This window comes from Cylas formicarius, unplaced genomic scaffold, assembly GCF_029955315.1.
Source record: "Cylas formicarius isolate icCylForm1 unplaced genomic scaffold, icCylForm1.1 PGA_scaffold_4__25_contigs__length_36172078, whole genome shotgun sequence".
Taxonomy (NCBI): Eukaryota; Metazoa; Arthropoda; class Insecta; order Coleoptera; family Brentidae; genus Cylas; species Cylas formicarius.
This window is the reverse complement of record NW_026844334.1, coordinates 24,091,742-24,104,720: the sequence shown is the minus strand read 5'-3', so window position 1 is coordinate 24,104,720 and position 12,979 is coordinate 24,091,742. Positions and strand designations below refer to the sequence as shown.

The following is a 12,979-nucleotide window of genomic DNA, read 5'->3' as shown; positions in this document are numbered from 1 at the left end:
CACAAAACACTTTACTTTTCTACACCTTTAAATAAATTTGTTTACATAATTTGTTGTTTATTTCTACCGAAGTGTAAAGTATAACATTTAATTTACGTCAAGGTTTAAAACAAATCGAATTTTACAATTACCACATAGTTTCACAGTTTTATGCATCACTTACACTTGAAACGTACAGTATTTCACTTTCTCTCGAATACATTCGCAGCGATATTTTCAGTTCGACGGATTATCTCTATCTGCGTGTCTCCTCCTCCATTTTATTTTAAAGCGCCAGTGAATACGAGTCCCTTCCGAAACAGAACGATCGTTTACGATTTGACTCTGTATCGTGACGTCATATAATTAGAGTAAATACAAAGTAGACGATGGTGTCAGCGTGCCGTTCTAGTGTGCTCTAGTGATTAAATTATTAAAAAAATGGATATTAAGGATGTACAGGTATGAACAATTTATCACAGTTGTCTAACATCGTTTTACATATTTTAGTCTTGTTTCTAGAATTTTAACAGTAACGGTTTACGAGAAAATTCAATTTTGTTATTGTAAAAGCTCCGTTTAAGTGCTTTTTAAAATTAATCAAATTATGTCGGTAGTTATCCCACGCAGCAGTGTACCTTAAATATTTATTTCTTTGTCGTATACACGTTATGGTTCGTCATTTGGGGTTTAATTTAAGACAACGTGCTTTGAAGAAATATTTGAATGCGTTTTTTAAATATAATTGATTAGAATGTTTTTGTTACACGCAAATGTTTATTGTTTAATTGCTGTCATGCGACGGATATTATTTTATGTATTTAATTAATACGCAGTTGTGTTTGTTTTGTGTTTGCAAATGCATTTTTTAATTACAGTTGGTGGGTTGTCCATGTGGACAACACGGTCCGTACACATTTTACAAGGCTTTTAAGTATACGAAAAACGGTTCGAAAAGAATAGTGACTTTGAGTGAATTTTTCTTTGTTAAAATGTGGAGAGATTCGGATTTATTATGTATCGGTGAGTTGCAGTTATTGTGGATTGACAAAAATAGTGAACAAATGTTGGCGAGTTTGCGTTTATATTTCTTGCCCGAAAATACCCCGGAAGGACGAATGGATCACGGCGAGGTAAGTTTATTATTATTTATACAATGCATTTATAAATTCGTCAAGACTCGACAAATATCTAGCTATTTATTCAGTTGATAAGAACAATGATATTGCAAAAAGTTGATTCATTTTTGTAATTAAGAACGTCGTTTAATTATAAATCAGTTTTCTTTTTAACTATTTTTAATGTAAATGAAGCCTTGGAAGTCGGATAAATTTATGCCACAATTTCACGCGATCTTGGCACGTAAAAAGCTTAATACGAACGGAATATTCGTCTGTTGCCGTAAATATTTGCCGCTTCCGGCTAATGGTGCTTAACGTTCTCTCCAGTGGAGCTTACTTCAGCCGGTTTACAAAGATTATCCCACTCTAGTTTATGTTTCTCTTTCTACTTTATATATGAGGTTATTATTTCTGTATTTCAAAACTTATTGTAATTTTAAATAGCGTTTCGGTTAGTTTGTAGATGGCAGTTTCGAACAATTTTCGATACGCGGGCATGTTTTGCGAACGGGCGGAACATTTTCTATTTTATTATTAGTTTGGCTGAGGATTTGATAAAATGTAAATGGGACCCAGGCAATCGATGACCAGAGCCAACGGCCTCTAAACAAGTCGAATACCACTGCCTGAAAATGCCTTTGCCTCTAATAGAATATAGTGAAATATTTTCTGTCCATTTAAAGACAAAAGAATTAACCATTTTACTTTTATTGTTTAGTAGGTAGCAACGTAGTACGTCGATTACTGGTGCGATTTATTTTGCCCATATGAAATTTTAAATTGCTGAAATGCTTATCTATCTAATTAGTTTGGTAGAAAGGCTTACATAGACTAATTAGATGTCCTACGGAGTCGTTTGGCCTAACTTAAAATAATTTTAATATGTACAACGCTAGTTTTTTCTATTGTCTGTTTAAAATTATTTACGTGCTTGGTTGTAAAAAGCAGATAAGATTAATCTAAAATAAATTCTATATCTGTAATACTCATATATATTTATTATAATCATTTCCAGTAATTTTGTCACAGGCCCTTAATTGAATAGTTTTTCATTCTTTAATAACAATAGATAACCAAGCAAATAAGCTTTTGTTTACTTCACTTTTAATATAACCACGCTAATTCGTTTCTATATAAATTATATTTAACCATCCACACTGCATTTACTAGTATTTGTTAACCGGTAATTAAAAGGGCTTCCCATTGTTTTTTGCAAAGGAATTTTTGAACCGGAATACTTGATTCGATATCATTTTCAACATGAATTTATTTTTCGGCTTGTTTTTCTAGTTTATCATAGTATAAAACAACAATGTAATCGAGATTATAATAATGTATAAATAATAGCTATTACTTTACGATATTAATTAGGGTACAGTTCGCTTTTGATCGTATGGTATTAGATAACCATATTTTTCGCTTATTTGGCATTTGGATTATTATTGTACAATAATGATATCAAAATTTAAAACTAAAATTTGCAGAATAAAAATAATTTTAATATAGGTATAGGTTTATAGCCTTATACCCTGTTTAGCTGCGACTTAAACTTGGTGACGTTGAACGGATGTTTAAATTGAAATACCGTGTTTGCTAAATATAAAATGCCATTTTGATGTTGTATGGTGCATTGTGAGGCACATCAAAAATATGTGAAATTTTATTATCTGTTCAATTTAATCAAGGTCGATGATTAAAGTGACGTTTAATTTTCGCTCGCAAAATTCGACGTTGAAACGATAACAGTTTGTCGCTGAATGAATTGAATTGTACGGTATTGGTTTTTAATGTTTAGCACTCGGTTTAGCGAAAACAAACTGTTTTTATATTTACGTAATAGTTAAAACTTTTATTTTTTGAGACAGTAATGGAAAATATTGCGGGATTAATAAAATTATAAATGGAAGGTAATTTCCAAGCGTTATCGATTCGTTGAGTAATAGTTCGGATCCCGGTAAAGAATTTGCATAGATATAGGTAGGTATGTAGCATGCAGATTCCGGTTGCGAGTATGTGTTTGGTAAATAGGAATTGCGGAGAGACGCATTTGAAATTTTCTCCGGATTTTCAGATAATTTTGATTTTCGATTAACGCGCGGGAAGTTGATGTGACAAGGGATCGGAATGAGGGTCGGACTAACCGAGACGTGTACGAAAAAGAACGGTTAATGTACTTTGCTAGAATTATTTTGTTACAGGTCCCTAAAAAACAACACTTCATAATTGGTAGGTCAATTCTTGGAAAATTTTCTCTCTGAAACCATTCTTCTTCTTCTTCTTCTTGTCATGCCTTATCCGTTTCGGATGTTGGCGATCATCATCGTTATTCGAACTTTATTGGCAGCACATCTGAATAGCTCGGTGGAGGTACCACCATACCTTTTACGAAGGTTTGCCAACCAGGAAATTCTCCTTTCCGGGCCTCTTTGTCGTCCATGATGTTATGTAATAGGCGATATTCATTTTCATTTCTCATGATGTGCCCAAAGTATTCAAATTTACGTTTTTTAATTGTGAGTAAGAGTTGTGGCTGGCATCTCATTCTGTTCAGGACTTCATTGTTGGTTGTGTGGTGTGAAGGTATCTTCAGGATTCTTCTGTAAATCTACATCTCAAAGGCATTTATTCGTTTCTCCATAGCCTCCGATATTGTCCAATTCTCCACTCCATACAGAAGCACTGGATAGATGTAGCAGTTTACTATTCGTTTTTTCAGCTCCAAATTGAGGTCTCTGTTGGTAGGTAGGTTTTTCATTGTAGCTTAGTTTCTTTCATTTCAGCTTAGTTTTTTTTAAGATAAACACTTCACATGAACCTAGGCGTTAAATGACTTAAACTTTTGAGCTCCAGGGTGATGCCTTTTTTTGCATTCGTATGATTCACCATACCTCATACTAACTGCAGTTAATTTCAAAAATTATGTGTGTGTCTTGAAATGTAAAACGTTTAATTTAATTAAATTTTAATGAACAAGAAAAGCGCAAGAGGTAACTTTTATACAGAAATGACTAGACTATCCAAAGAAAATATTCACCGGAAATAATGATTTACGAGTTTTTCTTCAAAAATTTTCGATTCAAATCTCCGATGGCCGCAACTGATAATATAGATATAAAGGTTGTCGTGTCTTTGAAAATACCATTTGATGCACAGAATGAATTTACTACATTTCAGAACGATAACATCTTTCTTAGATAATATTTAAAAAAAAATGAAAACTTGAAGTACCACGGTGTACCCCATAAGTCCCTTAAATTATTGAGACACCATCAAGCAAGACCCCGTACATGCGTTTCTAGGGGGACGTTCGAAAAACATGTGCGAACGCTCTGCTGGTTACATTTCGCTATTGAGATGCAGGGTGGAACAAATTCTAATTGTTAATGAAAGAAAATGAATGAATGAAAAAAAAAATCCAATAAGATAGTACTTTAAAAACAATACAAAACCCTTCTAATCAGATGATATACTTATCTAAATTGACTTGAATAAACAGCTGAACTGAATAATAGTCGCTTATTAAGAGCTTTGAATATATATACGTAATAACGTTTCATTCTTGTCTCGTTCATTTCATTTTTGCTACTCAGGAGAATACACGATTTTACTTTGGTCCTTTCTATTTAATCTGAATGTGTAAATTGGTGTTAACAGGAACTTTTTAACGTTATTGAAATTTATAAATACATTATTATTAGCGAATTTCACAGATAAAGCAAATATGTTTGATTGTTAGTGGCAAAAAATTTCACTAATAATGTCAGGCATAGGTAATTTCATCAGGTTAATAGTTGTCATCCATTTTCCAAAAATAAAAATGGATGGAAATCCGGAATGAAAGCGGACGGTTTTGATGTCAATCCAGCCAAGATATTGATCTGGCGAAATAGTCGTGTTGAATGTCACTGGAGTAACTTCGTTCCCAATTTATACAAGTTTGTTATTTTGTAGCAATTTCGCTGTTGGCATTTTTTTTAGAAATTTTTTATAACACTTTCTCTTTTATGACATTCCGACATTTCACGACGCCATTTTAGATTTTAAATTTTAACTAACTAGTAAAATTGCACACATTGCTACATAGTAAAATTGTTGTTCTATTTGCCACCACTGACCTTGCTTGCGAATATGATTCGCTGGTAAGCATATTAATGTATACAGTTTTTGTTGGATAATGTACATGTTAGCTGCATTTATAGTTCACTTAAGCAGTTTTTTTAAACAATTATTAATTTATTTTGCAAGTCTTTTCATATTTCTTTTTTATTATTCCGACATAGGCGTTTCAATATTTTAAGTATATTTTACAGTATTAAATATTCGACTTGGTACTGTCCAAAGATACCTTCTACATACATAATATACATTGAAAATATTGTAACACGGAAATAATACTTACTGCAAATAACCTCGGGATTTTTCTGATAACTATAATGTGATTAGACACGCAATTAGATAACGCTTTTTAAAATTTCGGTACCTATAAGGATAATTTTGTATTAATTTTTGGGTTTATTATCTTTCAAAGCACAATAAACCTTGAATAATGTGTCTAAAATCAGGATCCTTTATAAATCGTTTGACTTCTTTCATAAGCAGAGGATGGCCCGATAAAGGTTGTATTTACTAGAAAAAAAAATTACTTCCTGTTTGATTGGAAGTATTAAGTTCAATGTTTTAAATGATGCAACCTTGCACATTTTTTATGGAATGCTATTCTGCTTTTGCGAATGGCTTTTACCTAGGAAACACACTATAAAGTAAAAGAATACTAATCGAAATATTTTAAAAATAACTTAATAATAAGTAATGTCTGTTACGAATAAAAAACATGAACATTTAAAGTAGAATAAGAAGACCTTACAAATTCTATATTTAAAACTTCAAAGAAATAGAAAATAAAAATTAGAAAAACCATCGAACATGTTTTTCAAGTACTTAACGAAAACTGATCGCTAACTATCTAATTCTAGATCGCCCATTTCAATAATAATTCAGCATTTCGTGCGAAAAGTAAAATGTATTACGACTAAGAGTAATGATTAAATTAAATATTTAATGGTAATATTTGACATGTTTTGTATAAATAATTTCCCAGCAAATAAGCCTTCGGATGTCAAACATTGTTGTCTTACAACAACACGAGTAATTTTTAAAAGAGAAAGCAGGCGGTACACCTTTTAATAAATTTACTTTTGCTTTCGTTATCAATAAACCACTGACGTTATTATTCGTTTCGCAATTTTTCGCGTAAATTGCTTTGTTAAGGTGCCATAGTCTGTTACAAATGTAATGAAAATGAGTCAGGATTATAATTAATTAATCAAATTGTAAATGTTTTCTTCGATAATGCTATCTCGCTCTTTGTTTGTGTATTCATTCGCTAGATATCGTCCCAGTCCCAGGCTGAATTATAAGGCGGTCGACCTGTCCCCGCTGCGGGAGAGGTTCTTTTCAGCAGGACCGTATTATCCTTTTTTCTAAAGCAAACCTAATGGATTATAGTCCGTTTTTTGTAATGTAACGTAGATCGTATTTAAGTATATATACAGGACTGTCTATAATGCGTGCACCGTTTTCTTTAACTCGTTCAGGTTCAGGCAAATACCGTGCGATATTGAATTTGTTTAATTTGCTTTGCAGCAATAGTGTGCACGTGGGATACTTGTAAATAAAGAGAAATTGAGCCAATAGATATTTATTTTATTAGAAGTCTAAATTGTGATGTCTGTAAGTATGGCTGGTTTGGTTAAACGTATGGGACGGTGAAGTGCTTAGTTTCCCTACTAGTCGTTGCAGTCGTTTTCCTTGCTTCTCATAAAATACAAAATACGTTTTAATTTCTATATTTTACAAAACAATAAAAAAATAGACAAAGATAGATACAAAACTACAGAATGTAGTCTTCACCCATCTTCACCTGAGGAATTCTTTTAACTCTATACTACGAGATTTGGTCGCTTACTTCTTCGATTTTTGATATTTTGTATAGAACTCTCTAAATTTAATCGTGTTAATATCTTCTTTTATATAAATACTTGATTGAACTTCTTGCTATCTGCGAAACACTATTCGGAATTTAACAAACGGACGTTTAATATCGCAGAACAAAATGTTAGTGTAATTTGATATGTACATATTATAATTTTTTTCTGTCATCTTTGTTATATAACTAACGATAAATTTTACTTTAACTCCCAAGCTGCTGTCATTGTTATTTTCCATTTTCCTGACTTGCCTTATTGTAATCTCAAATATATTTGCTGGATTTAATATTTGCTGCAATAAATGGTTGTGAGTTATTACTTAATGTACCCTATATAATTTGTAATTTAATTTACCTGTTTTTGTCAGCAAATCCGACAGTTTGTTCAGCTTGAGGTTGTGTGATAGTTGTTTTGTTACTTGCGGGTGTTTGTCAAAATATAAAAACTCATTAACATCTGCTAGTTTAATTTCCGTTCCCTCTGTTCTATTTTCTCTAATACAACTGTCGCACTATAAACAGCCATAAAATACCATACAGACATGTTGGACAAAGTACTGGACACACGTTTGCCATGTTTTACGTTTTTTTTCGCCTAGTAGAAAAGTTTGCCGCTTAACCGCTAGATGGCGCTTAATATGCAATGATGTGAGCGTTTGGGTTTTTACTTCATTTTTCAGTTAAAAGTTTCTGGTTCAACATATCCTTCGAATGTAGTAAGTCGGTCAAACATTTTTTGTTTTTTCGAAGACCAAATTGGCGTCCTACCGCTCATATGAACGGTCCTTAAATTACACCGCAAAAATTACAGGCAGATAGTAAAACGCAGGAGTAAAGCTTTAAATATATCGCTTATGAAAACATCGTCGAATTTTTAAACTTCATGGTTATAGAAATATTTTTGGTTTTTAATTTGTAGTTTCGCAAAAGTAAGGTGCAAACAAATCAATTTATTACTGAATTAGTTTAAGTGGGAATGGGTATGCGTGCATAATGAAGGTCAAATATCAGTTTTGCATATGAAGTGTAATGTCGCTCGTGAATACACAGAAGCAGATATTCCACAATATCGATAATTAACAACATTTTCTTACCTTGGGGGTTGACAGTAATGTAGATTTGTATAAACTTGTTTCTTTTTCCCACAGTGTTTAATTATAGTTTATGATGATTGTCTGCATTGAAGTTATTTGCCCCATGGAGAATTTCATATTTTAGCGTTTGTTATTACAAGCATTCTGGCAACAAAAGTTCGGTATTTACTTCGATAACTTTCATTGCATTTTTGATAAAGGCTAAACTTGTACCCACCTTAAAATTTCCCTCAACTTTTTTTTTAATTATGCCACATTTTCATCTAACTCTATTAATATTAATTAATTATTATTATTATTATTATTATTATTATTATTATTATTATTATTAATGTCTTGATAAATTTAGATAATCGCTTCTATTAACAGAGCCCACAAGGTTTAGTAGTAATACATTTATTAACCTTATTTTAACAACCACGCCTTCTATAATTTTTGAAACACATATTATTGACATGGGCAATGTGGCAGATCATGGTCTTGTGTCATGTAGTTTACAAGTGGGTTAAAGCCTGTAATCAAACAAAATTTCGTACTTACCGTGATTCCGTCTCTTTTAACTATCATAACTTCTTAACTGACCTTTATAATGTGAATTGGGATTTAATCTACGATTATGCGGATGTAGAATATGCTAAATTTTCTTAGTACTAATCTAGATACAATTTTCAATAAACACATTCCCTTAAATACTTCTCGCTTCACAAAACCTTCTCGCAACCTAAAACTAATGATTAAATTAAAGAAAGAAGCTTTAACAAAATATAAACGAACAAAAACAGAGGTTGCTAGGGAGGAATATAAAAGTCTAGGCAATTTCGTGAGCCAGTCTATTCGTAATGAAAACAGAGCATATTTAAACCACAAATTTAAACAAGATCCAACAGGTTTCTGGCAAACGCTGAAATACCTTAATTTTAATTATAAACCCAGCACTACGCCTGATAGTTTCGGTACAACTGAATCATTTGATGTGCACAATGGGAACAACGATATTATCAATGAATGCTCTGGTAACAGACAATTTAAACAATTTAATGAATTCAATTTTTCTGAAGTGACAAAACAGACAGTGGAGAAGGTTGTTTGTCAGATAAAAACTAATTCAAAAGGTGTTGACGGATGTGATATTAAACTTCTCGTTCTTCCCCTCCTCACACCTCATATAATTTTTCTTATTAATAAATGTATTGTTTTATCAAAATTTCCTTCCTTATGGAAAAAGTCTCACGTTGTGCCAGTAGCTAACGTTTCCTCTCCAAATACTCTCTCTGACTTTCGACCAATTGGGATATTGTGTTCGTTGTCCAAAATATTAGTGAGGGTCAAATATGAACAAGGGTTGAGTACTTACTAATCAAAATGGTATTTAACCAACCACTCAATCAGGTTTCCGTTCGGATCATAGCACCGTTGCGGCTCTCGTGTGTGTCGGATGACTTGCTGAGACAACAGAACACTGATAAAAATACGTGTTTGGTACTCTTGGACTTCAGCATGGCGTTCGATGTGTTAGTTCACAGTGTACTTCTCAAAAAGTTTGAGTATTTTGGGCTGAGTCATTCAGCTGTGCATTTCTTTATAAGTTGTTTGGAGGGCATATGCCAGAGAGTAGTGCTGGGTGCTAATGTTTCTAGTTTTATTGCTACTAAGAAAGGGGTGTCACAGGGAAGTGTGTTGCTACCGTTGTCTCAGTCTATACAGCAGACTTTTCAAATCACCTTAAACATTGCATGTCTCATCAATATGCTGATGACATGCTTATATCAATTTTATATTATTAATTAAAATAAATTTGTATCGAAATTAGAGGTGGTCAATGGGGTCTATTCACAAATACTATAAAATAAGCCTCCAACGTTCTCCATCATTAGTTAATATTCTCAAATTATAATATTCATGGATATTATGATACTCCTCAAAAATTCCCATTTTCATTTTTTCAAAATACCTACGTTGCTTCGAAAAGATTGAAATTTCTACTGAAGATGGAGGTCAACAAGGTCTATCCACAGATACCATAAAGTCCACCCCAACCCCCTCCATTTAATGGTAATTAATTATTTATTAAAAATTTTCAGCCTCCAGCAAAAAACGTTCCCCACGATAAACGGTACAACTTGGGTGACACTTTTTGGCATCGTCGGATAGAGGAAGGGCCAAGGTATATAAGATATAAACTTTAAATTCTCAAAAATTAGCCATCGATTTTCGGGCCGATTGTTCAGGACAAAATGGGATTTCGAGGTGTTTTCTCAAATGTAATAATTTGTAATAATTTTTTGAAAATGTCTATAAACTATGGACAATTTTTTCCAAAATTGACATTTTTTTGACCAATATTTTGTCTCCCGGAGGAGCGGAGAACCTTAGAATTAAACACTATATTTTTTAAATATCTTCCCGACCCCCTATCTTCATGCCAAATTTCAGCCAGATCGGTTAATATCGTCCTCGATTCAAAATTTTCATGGTTATTTGGTCTTGATCTTTGTATTTAATGTTTTCACAAATTTGACAGTTCGGAATATTTTCTTCTATATTAAAAAATGTGGTAGGTGTCCAAAATTTGAACCTATCGACTTCAGATTTGGCAGGCAAGTAGAAATCCATACCCGCACTCAAACCTTAGAAGTGGGGCGCAATAATTTTATAAAGATAACGTAGATGATGCAAGCCATTATATAAATACAGATTTAAATCCAGTATCTCGGTTGTCTTCGGTCCACGCTCTGCTTTTTAATAGTTGTAAGACTAAACTACTTCTCTTTGGCCCTAATAGAGATAATTATAATTTAGTTTTAAATAATGTTAGGTTAGTACCTGTGGACGTCTGTAAAAACTTGGGGATTCTTAAGGATGGCTATTTAAGATATGAAGACCATGTGAGAATATTAATAAAAAAAAACATTTTTTAAAATGAAAATGCGGTACATGTTTAAGAACATTCTCACTAGAAACATTCGACTAAAACTGTGTGATAGCGTAATACTATCGAATTTGAGGTATGGAGACATTGTTTATTGGACGTGTCGTACATTAAAAAATAAAGGATGTCTGCAAAAAATTTAGTATTCTTGTTTATGCTATTGCTATAACCTCAGGAAATATGGCAAATGGTTTAATCTCTCTGAAAGGTATTACTTACACCTTGCCACTCTAGTTCATAAAATTAAAAGCATTGCATTACCTGACTATTTAAAACAGTATAAGTGGTTGAATCTCTCTGAAAGGTATTATTACTTGCGCCTTGACACTGTAGTACATAAAATTAAAAGTACCGCAGAACTCTCTTATTTGTTTGACAAATTGTTAGAAGGGTCAACATCCCCCGGCGTGTTACGCGGCACCGCGAGTTGTACCATATTCCCAAGCACAATACTGCCACGTTTAAAAGATATTTCAATTGTAACGCTATTAAAGTTTATAATGATGTCCCTGCTACTGTTAAAGCCTGTCCATCTGCTAAATCGTTTATAAATAAATTCAAAGATATATTGTTAATGAGGAGAGAATGAGTCCCTTTATTAAGTATATAAATAATCAATCGAATTTCGTTTTTTTAAATTATATATGATTGTTAAATTATAATTCTTATAATGTTTTCTTAAGTGTGGTTAGATGAGTAGTTATGCTGGATCCCGACACTCTTAAATTGAATTATTATGCTTGAAATTAAATAAAAAGTTTACAAATGTTCAAGAATGAGTGTAAAAAATTTGGAAGTATGAAATTCCTGTTTAAATCTCATGTGCACGAGTTGTTACTATATTGCCGTCGGGTGAAAGTTCCGCCGTTCGTCGTTGGTGAGTGTGTTAATATCAGTTATAATAATAAATATAATAAGCTGTTTCACTTGTGACCGTAACAGAGGGCTTCATTACGGCGATGCGCGTTGTGTTGTTCAACTCTACAACTGAAGGTTTAAATCATGAGGTCAACCTCATGATATTACAAGCAGAATAGAGAAATCGTCCCCCATCCGGCAATACTATTTTTATTTATAACATTTTATCTGTATCCAAAAAGATGGAAAATTTAAAATTGAATAGAAAATTAACGATTATATTTTAAACTCATTCCGGAAATACGACAAAATTAGATCTTTATTTTTTAATGTTATATTAAACCTGTTATTAATTTTGATAACTTATTTATCGCTTTAAAGCGGTCTATAGCAAAGAACTCACACGCTTTTCAATCAATCTATGTTCGTGTCTTTTCGTTTTTTATTCGCTAATATTTGTCCGTTTCTAGAGTTGTCGAACACTTTTTTCGATAATTTCTGTGTATGCAGACTTTAATCGCAAATGGGGACTAATGCAATGCTAATAACTATAAGGCAATACTCCAGGGTATAAAGTATAAAGGAAGATCGTGTAAATAAATTGCCAAACATTTAGGGTGACGTAATACAACCCAATTGTTCTGGGACCTACATGTCTCCAACTAATTAGTTTAATCGGACCTCTAAGTAAATCTTTAGTTATTTTTTAATTTATTGTCAGTAAATATTTCATCAGTTTAATTAATTTTATTAACCGACTTTAACTGTTTCTTAAAAGAACGACAGACTTACAGCAGAGGTATTGAAAACAGCAGCGCGAGGATAATACACATGCTAGACGTAATACAAAGAACCGTCTAGTGTTATTTATAGTTACAACAAATGAACGAAAAAATCTTATAATAATATCGAAACGATTAATCTCAGCAAAATTGGACGTTGGCTTCAAGGTCTATTCATCTCGGTATCAATTATCCGCGTCGTAGAAACACTTTCCCATTAATTTCGGTCG

At 32.5% G+C, this 12,979-nt stretch overlaps 1 protein-coding gene across 1 annotated transcript in view; it reads left to right on the top strand.

The window, feature by feature from the left end:
* The first annotated feature begins 285 nt into the window (after window positions 1-285).
* The window catches only part of LOC132700561 (uncharacterized), a 40,172-nt gene continuing 27,478 nt past the window's right edge, over window positions 286-12,979 (top strand). Inside the window, exons 1-2 of the mRNA XM_060667962.1 lie at window positions 286-441; window positions 858-1,112. Of these exons, the coding sequence (XP_060523945.1) occupies window positions 421-441; window positions 858-1,112 (276 nt within the window). The 5' untranslated portion in view covers window positions 286-420. The remainder of the gene's footprint in view (window positions 442-857; window positions 1,113-12,979) is intronic.